Below are 23,486 nucleotides of genomic sequence, written 5' to 3'. Positions count from 1 at the left end.
TTACAAGCGCTAAAAGCTTTATTCACCACATACAATAGTGTCTACCCTTTCTAAACATAAGGTAAATGAAGATACATATGGATATATATTTTACTGAGGAATCTTACACACTACAAGGTCGTCCGTATTCTGCATTCGATATTGATACTCTATACTATAAATGTCTTTTTTTTTTAATCTCAAAACTTGATTGACCACTAGGTGGTGTACATATCTCATTAAAACAACAGCTCGGCTTTATATAGCAGCCCGCTTCCTAAATCTGCTAAAAAATATATTGACGTTCCTCCCTTCTGCTCAAGGTGCTTACATCATAACCATCTCATCTTCAAGGCCAAAAAAAAAAAACAGTCAGCACACCATCACAAAAAGATGGATAAAATACACTAAGGCAGGAGCAAAAAGTGATACTGAAAAACCATCCCTTATACTTCAATAAAGGGAAATCCTGCCTACATCAAAGACAACAACAACAAAAAAATATTACGAAAAGGCTACAAATAACAAACTAAACGTTCTTGAAAATAACACTAAAGAAAGGAACCCTGCTAAGACATAGCTAGCCAGTGAGCAAAAGGAAGGACTTCTACATGTATACCTATAACAAGCAATCAAAAAAATATTCCACAAGACCATACCTAAATAACATGAGGATATGTCCAGAAGTCCCCGAAAATCAATGCTGGAGTAATTATATCAAAAACAAAATATCCGAATTGCAACCTGTTTACAAGCCTAACTAAAGAAATCTGGAAAAGAGTAAATTTACAGAATCGTACAACAGCGACCGCGTTTTACACGCGTTTCAAACGCGTTTCGCGCTCGTTTACGCATTCTGCGATTGGTTGCTTGAGAAACTGGATAGGACTTCCGCTTAGGCGAAGTCAAAACAATCACTACTTTTGGAGGTAATTACATCAGCAACAAGTAGGCCTCACCTTCAAAATTGCTATGAATACAATTATACTTATCATACAATGAGTAATAATGAAGACTGCATTGTACAGTTCAGCAGAGAAATCGTGAATGTAATTTTGTGTTGGTCTCAAGATTTTCCCTGATTGATTGTTACAATTACATATTGATTTCTCGCTGGAATGTACTTCTCTAAGTAAGCCACACCTGCTAACTGTTTTTGCAAGAAAAGGCTTTCATTGGAGCTTTAAAATCTAACTATGAGCTCCACAACTTGTAAATGAATACTGCATAATATACTGTACATGATCACGCAAAACAAAATGACAAAATGCCAGATTACTTATTAACACTAGCTATATTTTAGTAAGTATGAAAGCTACTTTGAATAAACACAGGGCTCTGCTCTGTACATGTATATATCGCGGCTGTAGTGAAAATGCTGCATTCTAAAACAACTGCAACAAAACTAACTCATTACAAAAGATGACCCAATGTTCCATGCTCTTAACAAAAATCATCCCATTATCAGGCCACAAATTACCATGAAGATAACAGTGGTTTTTCACAAGGGCCGATAAATTTGGATTAGTAACAAAAATAACAAAACAAGCAAAAGCAGCAAGTTTTCTTTAAAACTGAGCCTGCTATGTCGGGCAATGAATTTTTTTTCTTACAATAGGTAGGAGCTGGTAGACAACTGGAGCATGAAATATTGATATATTGAACAATTTTAATTGTTCATTGGGGTACTGCAATCTTTAGTGAATTCATTGGTCACTCTGATTGGTAGCCAGCAACAATCATTGCTGTCATATTAAGAAGTACAAGTGGTTTAATGGGAATTTAAATCATTTTCCCCCAAAACAGACCTAAGTCGGTTGATTCACTTTTCCAACATTTATTCCCAACATTTATTCCCAACGATCTCTGACCAGAGTCTTTTTCTATTGTAAAATTTAGAGGCACATGCCAGTCAAAATTCCTTGGTCAACATATTCAGTTTACCAGTGAACTTTTTTCTGACACTTTCCACCATTTGATCCCAATGCACTGCCTGAGCAATGCAGAATATGTGCCTTGGTACCCAGTACTTTGCAGACGATGCATCCAAAGATGACCTGGGACCTAAGCTAAGAAGTACATGTGGTATGTCTGCCACGCCCTAATCAGCAAGGCGGGGCCAAACCCAGATCTACTGAATGGGTATTTATTAAATCCCTGATCTACTAGCCTAACAGCTACTAATCGTATTTAAAGTATACACTCATTTGAACAGAAACATGTATTCCCAATACATTTCTGTGACTTGTCACAGAGATTCCCAATCACCGAACCACTCAATCATAATTTCTGCAAAGCACAAGGCCTCCCAAACAGGCCTTGATTTCAAACATGTAATCCTTAAACCTACAGATCTAACATTGCCACATTATGTTGCAAGGAAAATCTCATGTGCTCTGCTTGCTAACACTCACTGCTTCTGTTCATCTACTTGCATGAAATCAAACTACTTTTCTGATCACAAACAAAATCATAAAAATGTGACCATGAGACAAGTTCAAAAAAGCAAATGCCTCCTAAAGGAGTAAGAAAGATCTCTGGGTCTTAAATTGCAAAATGGCTTTGACTGCTTTTGCTATGTCATTAGGCACATGTATACAAGAACAAGATCAGAAAACAGACAGATGGCCAGATGGGCAGACAGATAGATTGACACCAATGTAAACTGGTTGAAGGATATCTTTCAAGAGAAACTGGTGTAGTGAAAATACCCCATTTCTTCTCATTTTGGGGTTAAGGAGGAGAAGTTTTAGTTCTTAACTCAAGGTCAAAATTGAACCAAGTACTTCATGTAAAGTCTAACAAAAGTTGACCCAAAGATCTCTCTTGACACCTACAGTGCAGCATTTCATTATGTCAAACACTTCAGGGCCGATTTAGTACAACCTTTTGCTTACAAGTTGCATGGGACATGCTAAAAACATGTCAACGACACGAGCTGTTTATGGCTGTCACGAAAAAAACATGCATGCCTGTAAATTAAACACATGTAATACCATAAACATGACCCATACAGCAATCATATTTGTAAGCATCTAAATCGACCCTTTAGACTTACTCTGTTTAAGGACAAGTCATGTTTTGATCCAAGGATCTGGCAAATGACATGTTTAAGTTTTCCAGTCGGCTATTGAACTCTTCCTGAATTCCAACAAATGTCTGACGCAGCCCAGATGCTGGCTTGACTCCACCCACCACATCCACTTTTTCTTCTTCATCATCCTCATCCTCTGAAGTGCTACTAGCCTTTGCCAACTTTTTCTTTTCTTCAAATAACTCCTCCTTAGCATTGTCTGACTCTTTCTCAGTACTGTTGTGGACTAGATCCTTCTTGGCTGATAGACCACGCTCAGGGCTTTTTCTCTTGCTTACTGGTGAGCTGCTGCCATCCATAACCTGTTTCTCTGTGGATGGAGAATGCCACTGTTCTGCTTCTTTTGACGCATTACTCCTGGCCATGTCAGGACCCAGACCATTCTGGTAGAGGCTCCTCAAGGAGTACTCAGGTAGGTTCCTCTCTGTAAGCCCTGCAGCAGCAGCCGCTGCAGTTCCAAGATCGAATGGAGATGGACTGGGGAATGGTGACGGGTAGCCAAATGGAAACTTTAAGAAGCGTAGCCTCTCAGCTGGGGTCAGAAGGCCTGCTTGAGCTGCTAAGAGTGGATTCAATTGAGAACGGAACATGTCTGGATTACTTAGCCATCGCCTCATAGCCAAGGCAGCGGTGTATGGGTCACTTCCAAAGCAGCATGCGTTGTGGATGTCAAATGGATTTCTGAGGTGCTGCAGATCATGGAGCATATCAACACGTGGAAACATGACATCAGGATACATAAACTCAGGAGGAAAGGCACAAAGCCCAGGAAACTGGGAAGCCATGTTGCCGAGATTCACAAGGCCCTGAGCAGCATCTAACCTGCTGTCAGGGTTGTTCAGTGGCCTTCTAATGGGCATGTCATGTGAACACTCCTCGCTTTTCTTGCCATTTTCCACTTTAACTTCAGGAATAGAGGGTAGGTTATTTCGGAAGAACAAGGATCTGGGATCTGTACCATCTCTTAAGAATAGCTCACTGGCATCAGCTAAACTGCGAGACCGCTTCTTTGTTGGGTCTTTATCATCAGTTCTCCTGGACTCCATGAAATGGGCCGCTCTTTTGCGATCAATCCCATGGACATTCATGAATGGGTTGTTGATGGCAGACATTAGTCGATCAGAAGCTAGCAGCCTCCCATCAACATCTTGGGAGTTGCTGCTTGATGGCGGAGAAACTTCACTGCTGTCACTTCGTATGTCCGAGTCTGTCAATAACATCTTTCCCCCTTGACTGGAATCAGGGGATGGGTGACCCGAGTCAGTGGATGTTGTAGGAGATTCTAAAGGACTGACAGCAGCAGAGCGAGTGTCAGCCACTGAGAAATGACGGTTGATGGGCATAGAATGCAACATGCCCGTCAAAGGCAAGCCAGTTCTCCTAATTACCACAACAAGAAAAAGAAACAAACCAATGTAAATACATATTTTTTTCCAATTTGATACTTGTGATCATAAGCAAAGTTAGTTACTTCAGATTTAACAACCTTTTTCTACTGCTTAAGGGGAGAGAGAGTCACCACTTTTGGGGAGCCACAACCCCAAATAGCTAATATGCATACTAAGTGGGCCATCCTTCTTGAGAAAATATACAGAACTTGTTTGTTACAACAGATGGTTGCTATTGACTGAGTGTCACAGCCTTTGGGATTTGTCAACAACCATGAGATGCCATCACTTCATTAAGAGTGTCACTACTGTAAGTTGGGATTTGCTAACAACCATGAAATGCCATCACTACTTGCCAAGGGCCCTAAGGGTCAGTACCCAACAGTTTGCAAGTGTAAGGAGAAACAGCAAGCCCAGACCAGGGCTTATGAAATAGGTTGCAACTGGCAAATGCTATGAGATAATTCACCAGGCAACCTAATACTACATGACAACAAGTTTTAAATAAATTGATATTGTTGCAACACAAGCTTTATACCTGACACAAACTGGTTCACTGTTGGATCTCTCCAGTCTCTTCTGAGCAGTCAGCGCAACCTCTTTTTTAATGCTTGATGCTGCATGGTGTGAATGTGTACTGCTTGCTGGTGAGCAAATAGCAAAAATGCCATACTCAACAACTTGGCTGTCTCGCTTGCGAGTGTGGATTTCTCTCAGACGGCCAGATAATCTGAATAGCTGCAAAGAGGAAAGAAATTAATGAATCATTCATTTGACATTCTTCTACTATAAAATAGTTCAACCCCAAAAAATGTTTTAAATATCACAGCAGAAATACTCTCCCAAAACTAAACAGCATTACATAAAATACAATGACCTTCAAATAAAAAGCATACAAGTAACAACCAGAGCAATAATTACCTTGTAAAATCCACCACCATGATTCAGAGTGCACTTCATGCGACAGGTAAATGAACGGTTAAGACTGTCATTGTCATCTGAACCTTCACAAAAATGTAGAAGGAAATAAATGAAATAACCATATATTAATAGATATTGCCATGTAAAACTAACCCTAGATGCAATATTGAAAATTTATGGTACTCTAAAACTCCAGCCTTGGTCCTTTGAGTCCAGCAAAAATGATCAATATCAATAATCACAGTTAAGGAAAAACAAAAAATATAAATAAATTCCATGCTGTACCAAGATGTTTCTAAAAATTGTGAACCAAACACTAAGTCTAGAATACCCAAGCCCTAACTTGCCCTCACCACTGGAAATTATGTAGTATGCATTAAGTAGGGAAATCTACAGGACTTAAAGGTGCAAAATATACACAAGAAAACTCATAAAATATATGCAAGTGTTTACATGTAGATACAATGACATGAATGGCCATGTTTGTGATAATAGAGGCTTCTTTTAGATTAAAAAAAACCAACTTGCTTAATTTTATTTCTAAGACAGTCACCTGTTTTTATATCATCACTTGATACTTCACCATCTTTTTCTTCACTTCTCTGAAATTTGAAAAAAAAAAAACTTCATCAAAATTAATGTTATGGAAAGAGGTTTCAAGACCAGATGACACATTCAAACTTTTTTCTTTTAAATTCTTTCATGAAAACAAAATAAATATGTTGCCACACAATAATCATCAATTTTGCATCCATTGCTGACAGAATTGACCAAATTGTGATGACCACTAAAATGTTTGCCATACTGATTACAAAGTATAGTCAACTCTTGCCCTGCAGACATCCCACTATTATGGACAAAAGTTACATCACCAGCCAAAACTTGACAAAGAAATGCATGGAAACAACTCCCACTATTATGGACTCTCGCTATTACGGAATTGCGGGCACTTTGTGTGGTTCCAAACTTGGACTTATTGAGTGACATAAATATTCTGCAGTCTTCAAATCTTCACTAGTTTATACCTTATTTTGATCTATATGACACGATCATGTAGAGTAAACGTGAACTACAAATTTAAAGAAAACTGGAAATCTTAAAAGAGTATAGCAGTATATGTTGTACGTGACACTCCACAACCAAAACTTCAGTCATTTTCATCACACCTCGCTATTGAGGACTCTCACCAATACACACAACAGATGATGGTACTGAGAGTGTCTGCTAAAATGAGAGTTGAGTGTATTGATGATGACAGAGATCATAATCCCAATAACAATGACAATGAACATGGCAACAAAGGAAACACCCAGAGGTAAACAATACTTTAAGTAAGTTCATCAAACTTAAAGTTAGCACTGCATTATACATTGTCCACTTACCATTTTAATCTTTTTGCCATTAAGCTTTGGCCAGGCCAGATTGGATTTTACCAGATCCTGGTCATCAATATGTAAAAATTTGAACATGCTTTGGTGAATGACAGCAGCCTACAACCACAAAATGACACTCAGTAAAATGAATTACACAAAATTTTATTCTTAGAATTGAATACCATTAGTTAACTGCCAAAAACAATTTGTCAGTTACAATCTGACCATCAATTTTTGCTCATTTTTTCACCAAATCTTGGTGTTGCAAAAGAGGCATTAACTGAAGGCAGTTTCCTTTTGCTTTCGAAAATAGCACAGAAAAAATTGCTTTCCTGTCCCTCTTTTGGATAGATACAGTGGCACCCAGCCTTACCATTACCTCATTTTATGGTCACCTCCTCATTACCGTCAGTCTTTTTTGTCCAGACAAAACACCCAGGTTACATTTCTGACAAGAAAATCCCATTGATCTGGCCACCCCATTACTATGGCCTATGGCCACATTCTCAAATCCCAACCAGCATGATCCTCTATAATTTTACCCCATTAATGCATCCACTCAAACCATTTATGTACATCTTTCCACTGTTTATATTGTACGTACTGATTGAAGTTTCAATCGTTTACAACTGCATTTTGAATGGTTATTAAAGAAAAGTTGTCTAGAAGTGCAATTGTGATGTCTGTAAAGACATCACATGGAATTTGTCCCTACCCCATTAATGTGGCCACCCTGTTAATACGGTCAAATTTTCATGGCTCATTGGTGACCTTATTAAGGTCATTCCACTGAAATAGAACCTGCACTGAGATTTTTGTGAAACTTTGCCTATTGATTGTTTATATTATAGGAACTTAAATTTTGAAATAAAAATGAGGGGTCTCCATGTTCATTTAGGAGAAAAAGCACCTTGTTTATACCCATATAAATCCTTATAATAGCACCATGATTGTAGTCACGACTGCTTGCTAAATTCACGTTTCCGATGATTGCTTTTTGTTCTACACTGAGAAGTGGTCCATATTTATTTTACACAGATAAATTTATTACTCAATTCAAAACAACAGAAAAAAAATGATAGGTCACCATACTCGTTTCCGAGAAAATGACGATTTACCTCTATGGCAAGGTCCAGCTGTAAAGAAAAAGCCGCCATTTTTTAATGCGCACGTGCTAATCACATGTGAAATTATGCGCAGTAGGGATGCGCAATGCAATAGTGGGGAATAATCTTAAGGGGGTTCCCACTGTAAACACACAAGAAATGACTACCTCTACAGAAACTCACCAGGGAAGAAAACAGTTTATAAAATATGAAGCTCACCTGAGAATAACCCAAAAAGTCACGAACATTCTCAGACACATAAAACAACTGGCCATCTTGTGTTATAACGGCAATGAATCCATCGAGAGCCTGAAAATGAAGAACAACATTCATCAGAAATAAATAGCTAATCATTACTAGTAAAATCAGCTGTTGACTGGCTTAAAATGACAACACCAGTCAGAAGGACTTTCTATAGGGAAAAGTTTCTTGGGTCACACAAAGCAAGAAATATTAAAAAAAAATGGATGGGGGAAAGAACTGTAAGTGGCTACACAGAAAGTATTTGGTAGTACAGTTTATATATAGCAGTTTAATCTGAGTGATCTCGGTCAAGTTTCACAGCAGAACAAAGGGATTTACTACACAAAAGAACTTTCCAGGATGAAGCAATAGCAGAGGAAAAGGGCAGCATGAATAGCAAGACTATTCACACGTTATCAATAGCCCAACTGACTCCAAACTAGTGAGACAATCTCAGATAGTGCAGAGTGTAATTTATGGCTCTGATGCAGCAGTCATACAGGTCCTCACCCCTACTGTTCTCTCCCTTGGTAGTCAACTAGGCCTTTTCCTTTTTGCAGAATATGAGTGGACAAAAACTTAATAAGACATAACTTTTAGCAGTGTGTGTGTTTCATGTTTGTGTTTTGCCCAAAAATAACTTACAATGACTGTTTGTCAAGACGGTTTTAAATCTATTGCGTTATTTTATCTTGAGTTTTGTTCATTTTAAATTCAATAATGCGTAGAAGAAGGAAATGTGACAATTTTGCTTTTCACATCAACGTTTGTAATTTGATACTTTTGTTTTCCTCGCCAATGTATGCAAGTAGATACCTTTGTTTCCATGAAAATATAAGAAAGATGTGTATTTTTTTAACTCACTGCTGGAGATAAATGGAATATAAAAGTTAAATATCTGCTGAAAAGTTGTAAATTTTCACCGATAAACAAGAACTAACCTAATTATCAAATAGTCATGTCGAATCACGGAATAGTGCGTTCTAACTCTTTTGCCAACCAAGTTGGTGTAAACAATAAAACCACATCAAACTAATACACAATGTTATCGAGTAATACAACTGAAGAGCGTTTCAACGAGGAGTATTGAAGGTAGAGATCTTTACTTGACTGAAATTATATCCCACATCGGTGAGAGAGTCACCTCATCGACTGATGAAATTAATTGGAGGTTTCAGTAAGTGCCACAGAGTCTGCAGCAATAATAAGGAAGTTTCTTTTGTCACAAATTTACTCGTCTTACATGTAACTAACACGGGAAAGTTTCAGTTGAATATGAACTTTGGACTCTCTTTCATAGCAGAGGAAACAAACAAGCTGCTAAGGAGAAGCAAAATGTTCCCATTCTCTATTTCAACCCTGGCAAACAAACAATAGTTATAGAACAGCAGATGACATTTCTTGCATCAAGCTAGGGAAGATTCCAGAAGATACGAAGTCACGGTAGCGTTCTTTAAACTAAAAAAGGAGAACTGACGTTACCTGAAATATAACTTCTTTCCCCAGCCAAAATGAGAGTGTGATATCACTCATTACAAAAAAATAAAAAAAAAGTGTGCCTCTGAACTTGAGAAAGGAGTTTATCACCCCAGCAATGCTAGAACGCATGCTTCTTACATGTTATGTTCTACCACAAGGGAAAACACTCAACATTCGTGGGTAGTCCCGTGTGAAATGTATCTTTCACCTAACATATAGTCAACTTTGACGCTAACTAATTTGTGCATGCGTTTGGAGCAAATTTCTTTTGTTCTTAAGAGAATGGCACCACAAGCATAGCATGAGATTTGCAAAACCATATATATATCTTTGTCATGTTATCAAAGAAAGCAACATAAGTATGACACGTTTTCTGGAATGCGCTCGGGTACCTATCCCACCCAGCTCCCCTTCCCACAAGGCTAATTGATTAATTGAAAGTAATTAATTACACAAACATTAAAGTTTACACCTCATTGTGTTATGGCCTTATTACATTGGTGCCTTAGCAAACAGAAACCCCCTAAACTATCCCAACAGTGCACTCTGCACTTAAAAAGCAGTCACAATACAATGTAAGAGCTGCAAGCAACAAGCTAGGCAATACTTTGGCTGACCTTTTAAACAAAACATGAAATCAATATAGTAAACAAACAGGTGTGCAAGACAGGAAATAAGGTGGATGTACCAAATTTCATCATTAAATCAAAAAGAATATTCTAAGGCTAAATCAACTTTTTGTTTTAATTGAAAAGACATATTTAAAACAACTCCTTTTAGAGTTACATGTGTGGACTTTGAACTTCCAACTGAGCGAGACAAAAACTGGGCCAGACAACTACTGAGCCAGATGAAAACTGAACCAGACAAAAAGCACATGCTAAATAATTCACTCCTTTCAACAAGTAAGTGACCATAACAAGGTATTGCACATAACAATTTAGGAGGACTTAGTCCTCCAAATAGATAACCTGGCAATATCCTATTTCATTTGAATTAGCAGGTTGTTGAGCATCCAGGAAAATGAGATACTTCCAGTGACACTATGACTGCTTCAAACCCTCAAGGAGCCAGAAGTCTTTTGTACAAGACTTCCAGAGAAAAAAAAACCTTACTCAATAAAGAATTTAACCAAGGCAGTGAGTTGAATAAAAACATCAGGTTTGCCTTGCATGACAACAATAGAAAAACACATCATGTCTGAAATAGTTACTGAATGAGCAGAGAGACAAACGTTTCCCTGTGTGAAATGAATCAATATGTTGATTTCGGAAATTAAAATAGAAAGGAAAATGGCAGGGAGAGTAAAAATAAACGTATTATCCCATTTTAACCTCATGGGTTAAGTTTCAGTACCAGTAGTAAATAACTTTTCATTTAAATGTAAATGAAGTACAAACACCAGCGCATTTTACCCAAAGTGAAAAAGGAAAGACTCCAAAAACTACTCCTTGCTCACAATTAACCTAGTTGATATAAACTAAGATGGTCATGGCACAAAATGTTTTTTTTTTTTCCATGGGAAACAAGCACTACAAAAGTGTCCTAAAGAACATATACATCACAAGTAGAACTTCAGGTAGTGACAGGTTCTAAACCATCTGAAATAACACAAAAGATCTTTTTAGCTTGGGCAGTTTGTTGCCCTGTTGCAGACAATGTGGTGGTATTCGTGAGAATTCTCGCACCGAAATGTTCAAATACCTATAGTCTCATGTGTATGAATGAACAATTTCTAAATGGTTAAAAGAACAATTCTATGGAGAATACCACATGGTCTGCAATGGAAAAACAAACCACCCAGACTGAAAAGGTCTATTACCGGTACATGTAAACTGTGCACAGACATGCATAATACTTCCGACAAATGGTCTTAAGTAACAGGTGTTTGGCTTAAATTGGCTACCATGATATGGACAAGTTATCAAATGACAAAAATCTAGATTGGACTAAGTCAATTTTCTTAAAACAGTCAAAAGAGAAACTTGAGTGGGAGATTCTTTTTGGGGGGAATACAAATTCTATCAGAGAAGAAAATCAATTAATCTTTCTGTCAAATTTGAAACACAGAATTGAAATGTGTCTACACACATTTAAGCGGGCTGGGATTGTTTTTTAATACACAGAACAGAACAAAAATTCCACAGCAAAAGGTTTCCAGTTGTAACTTCACACAGGCCTTAAACACAGTTAAGTACACAGTACTCTAAGCCTAGTATGGATTACTTGTGAAGATACCATTTGATTTTGCATTAATTTAACTTGCGTTTTCCATAAATGAAATGTTGTCGTGATTGTTGAAGAATGGTTTACTTAGTGTTTACTTGGATTATTACATAGTGAATATTTTCAGGGATTGCAAGTCAACAATTACTCCACCCAATCCAATGAAGACTCCAGTTGTACATATTGGCAGACATAACATGTCTATTAATGCAAGGATCTGGTACACTAAGAATTCAAGCGCTTGCACTATAATGCTTCCCTTTAACCCTACTTGAAAAAAGGAAAGAGAACAGATGATTCTGATAAATACACTCCTGAACCAACAAATAAACCTGCACATGGGGTAGTGAAAGTAAATACATAGGGATAAACTCAATAAGGGGTGTTGTGTTCATTTCCCATGTAGTATGCACCACAGATAAGATTTAAGTGATGCTAGTGAGGTTTGGGAGCATGCTACCCAGAAAATGTTCGTGTTTAGGAGCTCAGAAATGCAATTTCCCACATTTTCCAGAGAACAGTTTCATAAATCAAAACATGGAAAAACGTTGAGTATTTTGTAAGCTATGTTTATTTATGTCGACCTTTGGGATAATTGATGGTGGATTTAATAGGAGAGACAAGGAGACTGTCAAACCAGCTGAATTCACTTTCAATATGAAGAGATAAATTTTTCTGAATTTCCTAAGGTACACAAGTGTATAGGTGAGTATATGGTTGCTACGCCCCTGTGTATCAATTCCTATCAATCAGAGCTCTTTCATCTCTCAAGTATGTTCTAAGCAGTTAACACTGCCACCTCTTGAATATACAAGTTTAAATGAGCAATCTTTACAGTCATAAAATATTTTATGTCATGGACTTTTATGAAAATGCAATTTATCTTAAGTTTATCCTGGCATATGCATCCATAAATCAGAAATATAATAGTCCTATATGTGCAGCACATCGGAGGTCACCATTCTGTGGTGAAGATCATTATGGTTAAGACCACATACGTGGTTCAAGGATGCAAACCTTACCCAAGGGTGTCACTGACAAGGACAGAAACTGCTTGAGCAGTTTGTAAGGTAAAGGGTTCCTACAGTGTCATGAAAATGATACTGAAAAATTGTCACAAAAATTAACAGTGGTCATTTCTTTAGGACACCAATATTCATTAGCTACAAAGAACCTGAAGGAATTGTAAAAATCTAGTTTAGACAATCTCAGACTTTTTAAAAAACAATCAAACTTGCCCTGAAGGTCAAAAGCAATTAAAGTAATAAGGATGGGAGAGAAAAGGGGTGGGGCAACACAAGCCCTCCAAGGTCAGCTTTTAAAGATAAAATACCTACATATTGGCTTTATAATCCAAAAGAATTCAAAGCATTGTAAGAAACTTAAACCTCAGTGTTGTACGGTATATACATGTAGGCCTTTAAAAAACTAGCCCTCCATTTCCGCCTTGCCCAATCAGCTTTATTCTAGGTGTCTATAACCCTCTGTGTTTCTCTAACCTTACTTATATAATTTTTAGGTTCCCTTCAATTTGCATCTTGTTGACAAATTGTTATTTTGCTTCAAGTCAAAACCATGTCACACGCACTTTACATAGGTTTGACTTCCTAACAATGACATCCTACAAGACCTACAAGCAGCTAGAGGACCAGTCATCAAGAGCAATTTATATTTTTTCTCCTCACCTCTAGAGAGAGCTGCGAGAAGACACCATTTCCCTCAACTTCCCTGACAAGTTCCTCACAAGTTTCTTCTTTCCCATGTCTGCCATTCGAAACTGTAAATTTAACAAACACGGAGAATAAGTTCATCAAAGCTTTCACCACACTGTCGAAGCCTGTAAACAAGCACTTTACCGTATTGACAGAAGTCGCAAAGTGCAAGTATTTAGTTTCACTATCACAAAGACATTTCTAGAGCTCGTGTCAAATAAAGGAACTTCTAAAACAACGAGAAATAGGGAAGAGATGAATTTTCTGTTCATATTCAAATTTTTCTAGGCATTTGGGGCGTGAAAACAGTGATTACACTTGTAAATGAGACGGTTGGTTGCGTGAAAAGGGCACTGAAACTTGCAAAGTTTCACAGCAAATCTTACAAGGTTAACAAATAGCCGAGGACACAACTGTACCGATCTAATATTACAAGGCTGATGTTTTTTTTTTCCGAATCTCTACCATTAAATTCCAGCTGCCAATTATTAAATTCCGGTATCGCATAATAACAAAGCGGTAATTGCTTTAAGTACGTGTCGTACAGTACCGTCAGGTAATGCATGTGTCTTCCAGAAATTCCAACACGATTCACCAGCTAGCAAATATGGCTCCTTTCATTTCAAACTCGCCGTTTCTGCTTTAATTATATGTCCCATTCCATGACTACAAGTCTTACATGTACAGCGAATTTCCAAATTGTCACAAAGTAAAAAGGTGTGCCATCTGAATCCTAACACCATGGCTGAGCGCAAGCACTGACACGAGCGAGATTATAGCGATTGCGTTTCAGTCTGCTGCGAAATTACCAGCATACGGGTGGAAATGTAAGCGAACCACAAATTAAGAGACTTACTCTACAAAGTACGTCCGTCCATTGCTTCACGTGAAACAATTTATTAAACGCGCTTCTGAAAAATCCACGTAAAAAACACTTATATGCAAAAATGCGAACTTAAAGCGAACAATATTGTTTACCGAGTACCATATTTATAGATTAAGGAGGGTTGGTTAAAATTTGCTTTCATATGGAGAGTAAAAATGATGTCCTATGTTTCAAGCGCTCGTCTTAATAATTTTGCACGTCAGGTGGCACACTGGGAAAAAACGGGCTTTATTGAATACCACAAACGAGCATAAATAAGGTAGAAATTATTCATTCTGATCTGGGCGTTTGCAAGAGTAATCTGTAGCTATCAGTGCCACCCTTGTTCGTGGAATAAGTGAACCAATTTACATGTATCACTCCTACATAAAACTATCAAAACGCTTTAGTTTAAGGATTTTATAGTAGCATCTTCTAATAAAATCCATAAAACTAACTATCGCCCGCGGTTTACGGCCGAGGAACTAAATCTTGACTTGGAGACGAAGCGATTGTTTGAATACCAAAAGAGTAAACAATTTTATACCTATAGGAGTCGTGTAGGTCAAGGGTAACGAATTCCACAAAGAAAGCTATCCCATCGTGATGCTTTCACTCAAACAAAAACCGAGAATCGCTAAAGGAAAAAGGACTATTTATCATTTATCATCTCCCTCTGTTAGACGGACACGCAACGTCGACCGGTTTGCTTTGAAAACCTGTAGATTTCGTTGTCTTGAATGAAGAAGTAAAACTAGGCACAGCATGGAGTACAATTATATTTTCCCTTGTTCGAAAATTCTCGTTGCGTGAGCTAGGTTAATAAATATTTCTCTTTAGTAGGCTGCGTGACCGAGGGTTTACATCAAATGCATTTTATAATGTAAAAGGTGTGAATCGTCCAGGCTTGCATTCAGAAAATTCTCGATCAACACAACCAGGGCATTCTCCGCTTTCTAATACTCACGCAGGATTTGAAAAACCCTTCTAAAATACTTTCTGTGATCTTGGCAGCCAGGCGAATGCATCTATTGTGTCTGGTTCAACAAGACAGATTTTGGTAGATCAATTTGCGAGGGAGAACCCAAACAGGCTGTAAGGCTTTGATTGAACAAGAACGCTTGGTACCGTCGCGCCAAAAAACAAACAACTACATCTATCAATAGCTTTTAGCCGATTTTATTATTTGCCCTTTCATAACGTTGTATTAAAATCAAATAGTGTAAAAAGCCACCGAAAAAAGGAGAATTCGAATGTTAAAACCTGCCTATGTGTCGACACTGGCCGCAAAACAAAGATTCGCCGACGGCGAGGAGAAAGGAAAGTGACAACAGCTTTTAGTTTGAAGAAGACACGATAGGATCTTGTATTTGTCAGATATCACTGTCAAGCGTTGATTTAACTCAATAAAACCTGAATGCCATTGCTTGTAATGTTTTGACTAAAATTTCCCTTTAGCCAACCACTAGACACTCTCAACTCCGACCCTGACTAGAGTCACGTTCGTGAATTTTCCAGAGGTACGTTTCAATGGCGCAAACACATAAACACTGCTTTCATTTTAGATCTGCCAAAAAGAAGACCCTTTGGATGTAAGCAGTCTACTTTCTGTCAGACACATATCCAAACAATGCTTTCTTTACTCGATGCAGCTGGAAATCCTAGCTTTCAGAAAATAATAAATTAAACCCTTTCTCGCTGATTTTCGCAGATCCAGAAAGACCTAACAACCCCACAGACTACACAACCCCAGAAAAAGGTTTATAATAAGACAATCACGGATGACCTTTCTGCCCTCTAGTCTTGTGGAATAATCAGAAAGCTTAAGGAGATCCTCTTCCGCTAAATTCTGTTTATGTTTGGAAAGCAGCCACACAATTTATGGTCCAACGTTTAATAAACAGTTGGAAGGCTGTCGTGTTCGCTAACACGACTCATAAAATATCCGTCATAAATCAGTTTTTCATTTCGTCTAAAGTTACGTCGGTACTTCTGCCAGTTAAGGTTAATCTATCAATTTCAAATGTCATGAAATACAAGGAACTCCGCAATTTCCCGGGTTGAGAAATTTGTGAAATTTAAATACACAAGAGAAAGAAAAATAATTCATGGTAGCAACCAACACCACAATGTCTCGAAAAGAAAGAAAATACTCGCGATACAGGTAAACCAACAGGCATATCGAGGCAACAATAAATGTAAAACATTAATTACCTTGGAAGAAACTCTTGGCCCTCAAATAGCTCACTGTGAGTCTGAGAATAGAAATTTTATCGAGTTTCGTGACGATTTCCTCAGGGAACGGCAGCAACCTCGCCAGGTTATCCAGCTCGGCGTTAAGTCGATCTCGATGTCGTTTCGACGGGTTCCCAGGCCTGAAAATACGGTTGAAAAAAACAAGATTAAGCAATGAATATCTTATTTCTGAAGAGTCCTGTCCCATAAAATATATACAAGTAGCACACTTTCCGAAACCACGGTCAAATTTTAGGTGAGAATACACCACACAAACATCACACCATGTCCAGGCTCAAGTCGGACAATCGAGCGTTTTCCACCTCACGATTCTCACACCGACACGAAACACCAACCAACAAACAGCTCACGATACTAACCCATGGGTTTTCTTCTTCCGTTTAAGCTTACTGTTCGCGTTTACATCCATGAATTCAGAGTCCGCCAGGGTGGCTAAAGTACTGTTATTCCCTTTGCTACAACGTAAAATTCAAACTGTCGATAGTGAATTCGCGAGACACTGCGCGGCCAGCCATTGAAGCTTACAAATGATTTCACGTAATGAAAGCAGTGCGAATTTGCTCGTTCAAGTCACGACTCGCTACACACGGATAGATGCCGTCTCGGTGAGTATATCACCGTGAAAAATTTTAAGTTGAGAGGACTTTAGAATCCAGAAAACCTGACAAATCTCTAATAAAGGGCTGAGTGGACCCGATTCCGCGACCCCACAGCAAAATGATTGACATGCACATTGTACGGAGCTGGTATTGATCAAGGCCAGCAACTGCTAGGGTTATAAAAGAAACGATGCGATTGGCTGGGCACGTGAAACAGACATGATAATTGGTTTGTTTTAAGACGACCCAGATAATTTATGCAATATTTACAATTCGTCGCCCGGTATAACAATCCTCAAAATTTGCATGTGAAAAGCAAGGCAAAGGAAAAGCCCGTCACATACGAGTGGTTCGCTATTGTGTTTTGGTTCTACCAGTGTTTCATGTTTTTAGTCACGCTGAAGGTTGAACGCACATCAAATCACTCAACCGCGAAATTCGACTCTGGATTTTGTCAAACCAGGCTGTTTTTCCAGACAAAAGGTTACATTGTAACGTCCGTGAAATTTCATCATTTTGACGGGCAACTGGGGTTTTAAACGTGATTCGCAATGCTAATTATATTCTTACAGAATGGTGTTCCATTGAAGAACTCACGAGACGCTGTGAGGCACATTTATTGTACTACTTCATTATTATAGAGGTTGGTTGTCTTTGTTTTGTAGTTCCTTTTGTCTAGGCAAAAGCGTCACTTCAGAATGGTTATGTTACGTGACTGACAAGAAAGTGTTGAGTCAATAACAGACAAAAAAACACTGACAGCAGCCCATTTTCTTTCTTCATTCATGTGCATTCTGTTATTTATATATGCTGGCAGTAGAGATTTAGTTGACGAGCTGCCGTTGTGTTATTCCATTTGCGCAATATCAATGCGAGTGTTGAAAAGATACGAAAAAGAAAATTTCGATATTTTTGAGTCAAATGGAATTTATATATCTTATTTTAGATCGCGAACACGATACGTGGTTCTAGTATTTCATGTGGACAGTCACATCAGGAAGATTTATGCGCACCGGAAAAATCATCTTGTCACGCCCACCTTGAACTCACGTCACGCAAAGAACAAAAAGTTCTTTAAAGGATATGTGATCTGTTTGCCCAGAGAAAGTGATCCGAGTAAGGTTCCAAGTACAGATTATACACTAAGACACCCCTTAGCATTATAATTGAAGGAAAGAGCTGTCCAAGAACTTTCTAACTCTCTTTTACACCTGAAAGGACAATGTCATGCGATGTCATCTCACAACATAAAAGTTCACGCAATCATCAAGTATTGAAATAGAATCACGCGCATAAACTCCTAATGAGGCGAGAGCTTCCAGGAAAAGAAACAATTAGAAAACCAGTCGAATTTAGACTTAGGCACTGATTGGTTTCTAATTTCTCTTTTATATGTCCGATCAAATTTAAAAAGGGGAGTTGGGGAGTATATACGATCCAGGAGCCCATGACCCGATCTTCTGACTAGAACAGGGCTGTACTTAACATTAAGAAAAAAAAATTCTATTGTGGTGCAAAGGGCCATGAATGCTAACTATAAACTGCAGCAAAATAGGGTGTGGCAGTCAAGTTTTCGGGAAGTATAAATTTTTACGATCGGAAAAGACTGCTTTTTGTTTTTGTTTTTGTTTTTCTAGGGGAGGGAGTTCTTTTTGCGATTCCTGGTAACTTGCACAATTTACTGTAAGAAAATTAGGAAATGTCCTGAAAAACTAACATTGCGAAGAGTAATATCAGTTTTGAAAAAAAAACACGCGTTGAACCAGTTTGTTATCAGTCCGTCACATGTATTGATGAATAACCGACTGTTCCTCTAATGTATCCGATATAAAAATCTTTGAAGGAATATTTTTTTTGCGAGACATCGTGTTTTTGCAGGGTTTGCTCTTCAGATCGTGAAAAAGAGGAAAGCGCGAAACTTTGGCCTCGCTTAATTTCCATGGCATAAAGTACAGCTGCATAAAATGAAGAAAAACAATAGTGGCACGACTGTGTCTGGCCTGGAATATTGTCAGACAAGTGTGAACAATTGACACAAAAATTAAGCGATAGGTAGGATGTAACTCTTGCAACATTACGGCTGAAAAACCAACTTTGGGAGTCTCAAAAATACTCAGATCTCCGCAAAGGTTGTATTAAATTTGCCGTGTGAGTCACAGTACCAAAATACCAAGATTTTAACCATAGTTTTACATTGCGTGCAAGAGGCGCCAATTCTGGTCAAGTCGGCTTGGGTAATGAATATTTATATGGTAATCCTTCTGAAAGCTTTTCAGTTTTCGTCGTGAATTGCGACTTGAATATATAATTACACATTGTGTAGATGAATTGAAGTGGGCCAGGTTTGAAATGGCGTGTACTAAGGTACTTTTAAGCAATTAGCAAGAACGCCTTTTCATCGTTGGAGTATAAACTTAAGGGTCTCTCGAGCTCATTTTTAGGAAAAAGGGAGAAAAATTACTTCTAAATATTGAGCTTTAAAAATTTGTCATTTTCAGACAAGGTTTTTTTTTCCTGCTTCCGTTCTTAGTCTCCATGATTGTCAAGGACAATTCTTAAGAAAACTGGTTTTCTGTATTTAACCAAGGACAAACAGTTCTTACGTAACCGAGTCTTATGAAGAGATTTGAGGGCAACTAATGAGCTGTTCACGTGTTTTTTAGCTATATTGTCTGGCTAGAAAAGTGCCAAACATTTCTCACACCCTGCACCTCGATGATCAAACGTTACTTATATTGCCTTTTCAAAAGGCAGAGAGTGAAATTGGTTTCTGAGTTGAGTTTCTCTTAAATGGTGTAGTAATATTACGAATATACAGGGACTGGATGTATCATTATTTCAAGCATTTATAATTAAGAAAACTTGGTCCATATAAATTGCACATTGCCATTCTAAGCCAGCCTAGTCTAGCTGTCTGCTTGTACTTCAAACGTGTTAATCGATACACAACAGGCCAAGGTTACGCCTAAACAACGAGTGGTTTCTTTCGGTTTGTTGTTGTGGTGAATAGCTCAATAAATTAATCAAACTCTTGAGAAAAGGAAAATATGGCCGTATGAAACAAAACGTTCCCCATCTGTATTTCTCTCTCAAGCTCCCCTAGCTCAGTTTTTTTTTTTCGGTCGCACGTGATCGCCAATATCAATAGTTGCTGGACAAACGCCGTAAATATGCGCGTGCGCAAGACATTTTTCCACGTGTGATCAGGAGCCCATGGGCTCCTGTCTGCATATGATTGTCCACCCTAAGGAATTCAACCTCACCTGTTATTATTTGTTTTATAACGTGATTAATCAACAGTCTGCACGCGTGTCTAGTTATCTTTCTTCCTGTCACCTAATTTGGAACGCAGTGGCATAAGCGGGCATAAGCTACTGTAATAACGTATTTTCGGTGTCACCGTTGTTCGGTGGCTACTTTTTGGCACTGAGGAAATCTTTGCCTTCGTTCAAGCTCGCATCTATATCCGTTAAAAGCCAGAAACCGAGAGATAACGAAACCTAAATCGCGCTATATCCTCGCCAACCGCCGGCAAATGACGAGTTCCAAAGGTGTCTAACTTTTCTTAGAAAATTTAAAGTATTAAAGCTGCCATAATGAGATACATATAAAGCATTTCGGCTGGCATGGGACATTACGGGATCATTATTCAGCGTAGCTTTGAAACGATTCGTTATTAATTCACTCTCATGGCCTCTGTTGATTTCAAAATCAGTTTTGTTCATAAGCCCTTATGGCTAAAATTCTTTGGCCAAATTCTCCCAAAGAAAATGAAAGTGTTTGGGAATGACAATGTATCAGAACCAGTGAGATGCATTAGGGAGAATAATAACGTCAGTTTTGGAACTGTTTTACTCCGAGTAATGCATCTTTCTACAAAGGCTTGGCTTTAGAGCTTCTTAGAAGATTGTGCTGGAAGCAAACTTATAGGTCTATAGTTATAAGTCCCTTATAAGCGTGGGCAGCCAGGTGATTCAAGGGCCGGTTCTAACGGGCTCTCGTGATTTGTCATTACTAGTTTTCAACGAAACTGCATAAATCCTGTAAAACCTGAATTCATTTCTTTTCAAAACCTTCTGAGAAGTGATGGTTGGGGAAGGAGATCGGCATTTCAAATTACAAATTATTAAGTCAGAGCGCCCCCACTTGGCTAGGGGGCTTAAAATAGAAAAAAAAAAAAAATCACGAAATTTTAATATAATTAGGCCCGGTTCAGACGCCGTACTCCACATGCATGAGCCGAATCGAATTCAATGAATTACGATCGTGTGAAGTACGGCGTCTGAACCGGGCCTTAGGGTTGGCCAAGTCTTTAGACGAATTCTATGTTACAGTGAATAGGGGCTGAATTCATGGAAGAATAGAGGGAGACTATCAAAACAGGTGTCAAGCAATGACAATTTTTAACGAAAATAGTTATTATTTTAATTAATCTGCGCGTCTAGGAACATATGCATACATGACGTCTTTTATTGACAACCACACATTTTAGCTGAAACAGAAAAAGCTACATTTGCACAGCTTGGTAAACAAAGAAGAAATATATAACTATAAATATAATTTTTGAAAAATTCACAAACAAAAAATAAATGGCACTGGAAAGAGCGTTTATTACGTTTAAATTTTTTGCCGTAATATCGCAGATATACACAAACGTTCTAGATAAAAGAAAACTGACTGTGGAAGATACTGGCAATTCCAAATGCGAGAAGGGCTCGGAGTGCGTGAAACACCAAAACCAAGGAGGAATTTTACTGACTTCCATGAACAAAGAGTGAAAACAGGTGATGACAGAGCTCTCGTGTTGTTTAAGTCTAAAACGAAGCCTAAACCTGCCCACTCGTTTGTCACTTTTTATATATTAATGATTGCCTTGTGTTTAGACCACGTCTGGACACAATTGCTTGGTTTAACAAGGTTTTGACACGAGTCAAACCTATAAAAAAAATCCACATAATACTTCCAGCTAATTTCCTAACTGATCTATACAGTTTTTCACTTTTCTATCTTTTTCTTCACACATGAGGTCAATTTAACAGTTTAATGCTCTCTCACTCTTGTCTCAGGATTAACTTTTTTCTTTTTCAGTTGATTTATCCCAAACCTTTCTAGGTTATTTGTATCTTCTGATGTGAACAAAAGAGGCGGCTTCGTTTTTGAATATATATTAAAGCTAGGAACCTGTCAATCAAACCACTGGAGTGCCAGTGTTTCCTGCCGTTACAAAATAAAGTCCTTTGATCGAAGTTGCTTCTATTAATTTCGTAATCTAAAACAGAGTTGAAATAAAGAAATTCTGAAGTTGGATGCACGACAATGGTATGATCAAGAAAGTGTTAATAAGTTTACATCATTTATCGCGTCTAGCACCAGCTAGATCGAAGGAACTAATTACTTTGCCAGGCGAGGAAATTTTTTCTCGTATTAGACTATCGAAGGCATAGTTTGTTGGATGAAATAAACTTGTCTAGGTGCAAGCTTGACTACCATACGGTCCGTCAGCGTTGTATAGGCTACCTAATCTTCTCGATACAATTCTAGATATTAAAACTGCCGCATGCTTCAGTAAAACTCAAAAGATTAATCACAGTTTATGTTGTGACTCGAGCAAATTTTTTTTAAGGACATCGGCGCCACTTGGCGCTAATTCTCCTTTAGTGCGATAGTCAAGATGTTATTCTAAAGTGTATATAAATGGTGCTATTATATATATTAATAAAGGAACTGATTTATTCTAAGATCATATACTTACCACGACGGATCTCGTTTCTTCTGGGAGTTTTGATTCTCGAGGCACTTCCCCGGCATTTTCAGCGCAGAAACGCTCCGAAACGAAGACCCTTCTTCCAACATTGAATCTCGAATCGGCAATTTCAGCCTGGTGGAAAAAAAAATCGTGCGTCTAAATGCTCTCGTCGTTGGCGAGTAGTTAAATTTGACTGAAACGTAGGAGGACTTTAAATAGCGTGACCTTGAGTTATTCTTAGAAGCGACCACCACCCGTTTTTCTGTCAAACACGCGACCTGTTCAAGCCGGGGGGCAAAGAGATTTTTTAATGAAAGCTCAGTGGCGACCCATGCCATGTTTAAACATTTAGTTGGAGAAACCTGGCATATGGCAAAACAAAGTTTAAAAAAGGGAAAGACTCACTTTTAGTCAGCAAGAGTTTTCTATTTGTAATTTTTGTTTTGTTATAGCTTTGTCGATTACAGTGTCAGCACTCGTCACTACAAGACACATGGCA

General features: G+C 38.2%; 1 protein-coding gene across 3 annotated transcripts; it reads right to left on the bottom strand.

Annotated features, from left to right (window-relative positions):
* On the bottom strand, positions 1–23,202 carry LOC110052872 (uncharacterized). 3 transcript variants are annotated; one of them, XM_089271646.1, is made up of 9 exons: positions 22,994–23,202; positions 16,601–16,761; positions 13,495–13,586; positions 8,081–8,170; positions 6,765–6,872; positions 5,936–5,984; positions 5,383–5,465; positions 5,000–5,199; positions 1–4,453 (listed from the first exon to the last, which is right to left on the bottom strand). In XM_089271646.1, exons 1-9 carry the CDS (start codon positions 23,092–23,094, stop codon positions 3,043–3,045), a joined length of 2,295 nt encoding a protein of 764 aa, XP_089127772.1. In that variant the 5' UTR covers positions 23,095–23,202; the 3' UTR covers positions 1–3,042. The 3 variants fall into 3 exon arrangements, with proteins under 3 accessions (XP_089127772.1, XP_089127778.1, XP_089127781.1); XM_089271652.1 differs by having other exon boundaries at positions 5,383–5,459; XM_089271655.1 differs by lacking the exon at positions 22,994–23,202 and adding an exon at positions 17,002–17,415.
* Positions 23,203–23,486: the final 284 nt, after the last annotated feature.

This window comes from Orbicella faveolata, unplaced genomic scaffold (assembly GCF_042242905.1).
Source record: "Orbicella faveolata isolate gen_17 unplaced genomic scaffold, um_ofav_v1 contig_1, whole genome shotgun sequence".
Lineage (NCBI taxonomy): Eukaryota > Metazoa > Cnidaria > Anthozoa > Scleractinia > Merulinidae > Orbicella > Orbicella faveolata.
Note: the sequence above shows the minus strand (reverse complement) of the source record. Positions and strands in the feature narration are given on the sequence as shown.

Coding starts and splice junctions, on each gene's coding strand:
- LOC110052872 (XM_089271646.1), bottom strand. CDS start 23,094: ATGTTGGAAGAAGGGTCTTCGTTTCGGAGCGTTTCTGCGCTGAAAATG. Junction 16,762..22,993: donor AAGAAACGAGATCCGTCGTG/GTAAGTATATGA, acceptor CCGTATTTTCAG/GCCTGGGAACCCGTCGAAAC. Junction 5,200..5,382: donor ATGGTGGTGGATTTTACAAG/GTAATTATTGCT, acceptor TCCTCTTTGCAG/CTATTCAGATTATCTGGCCG.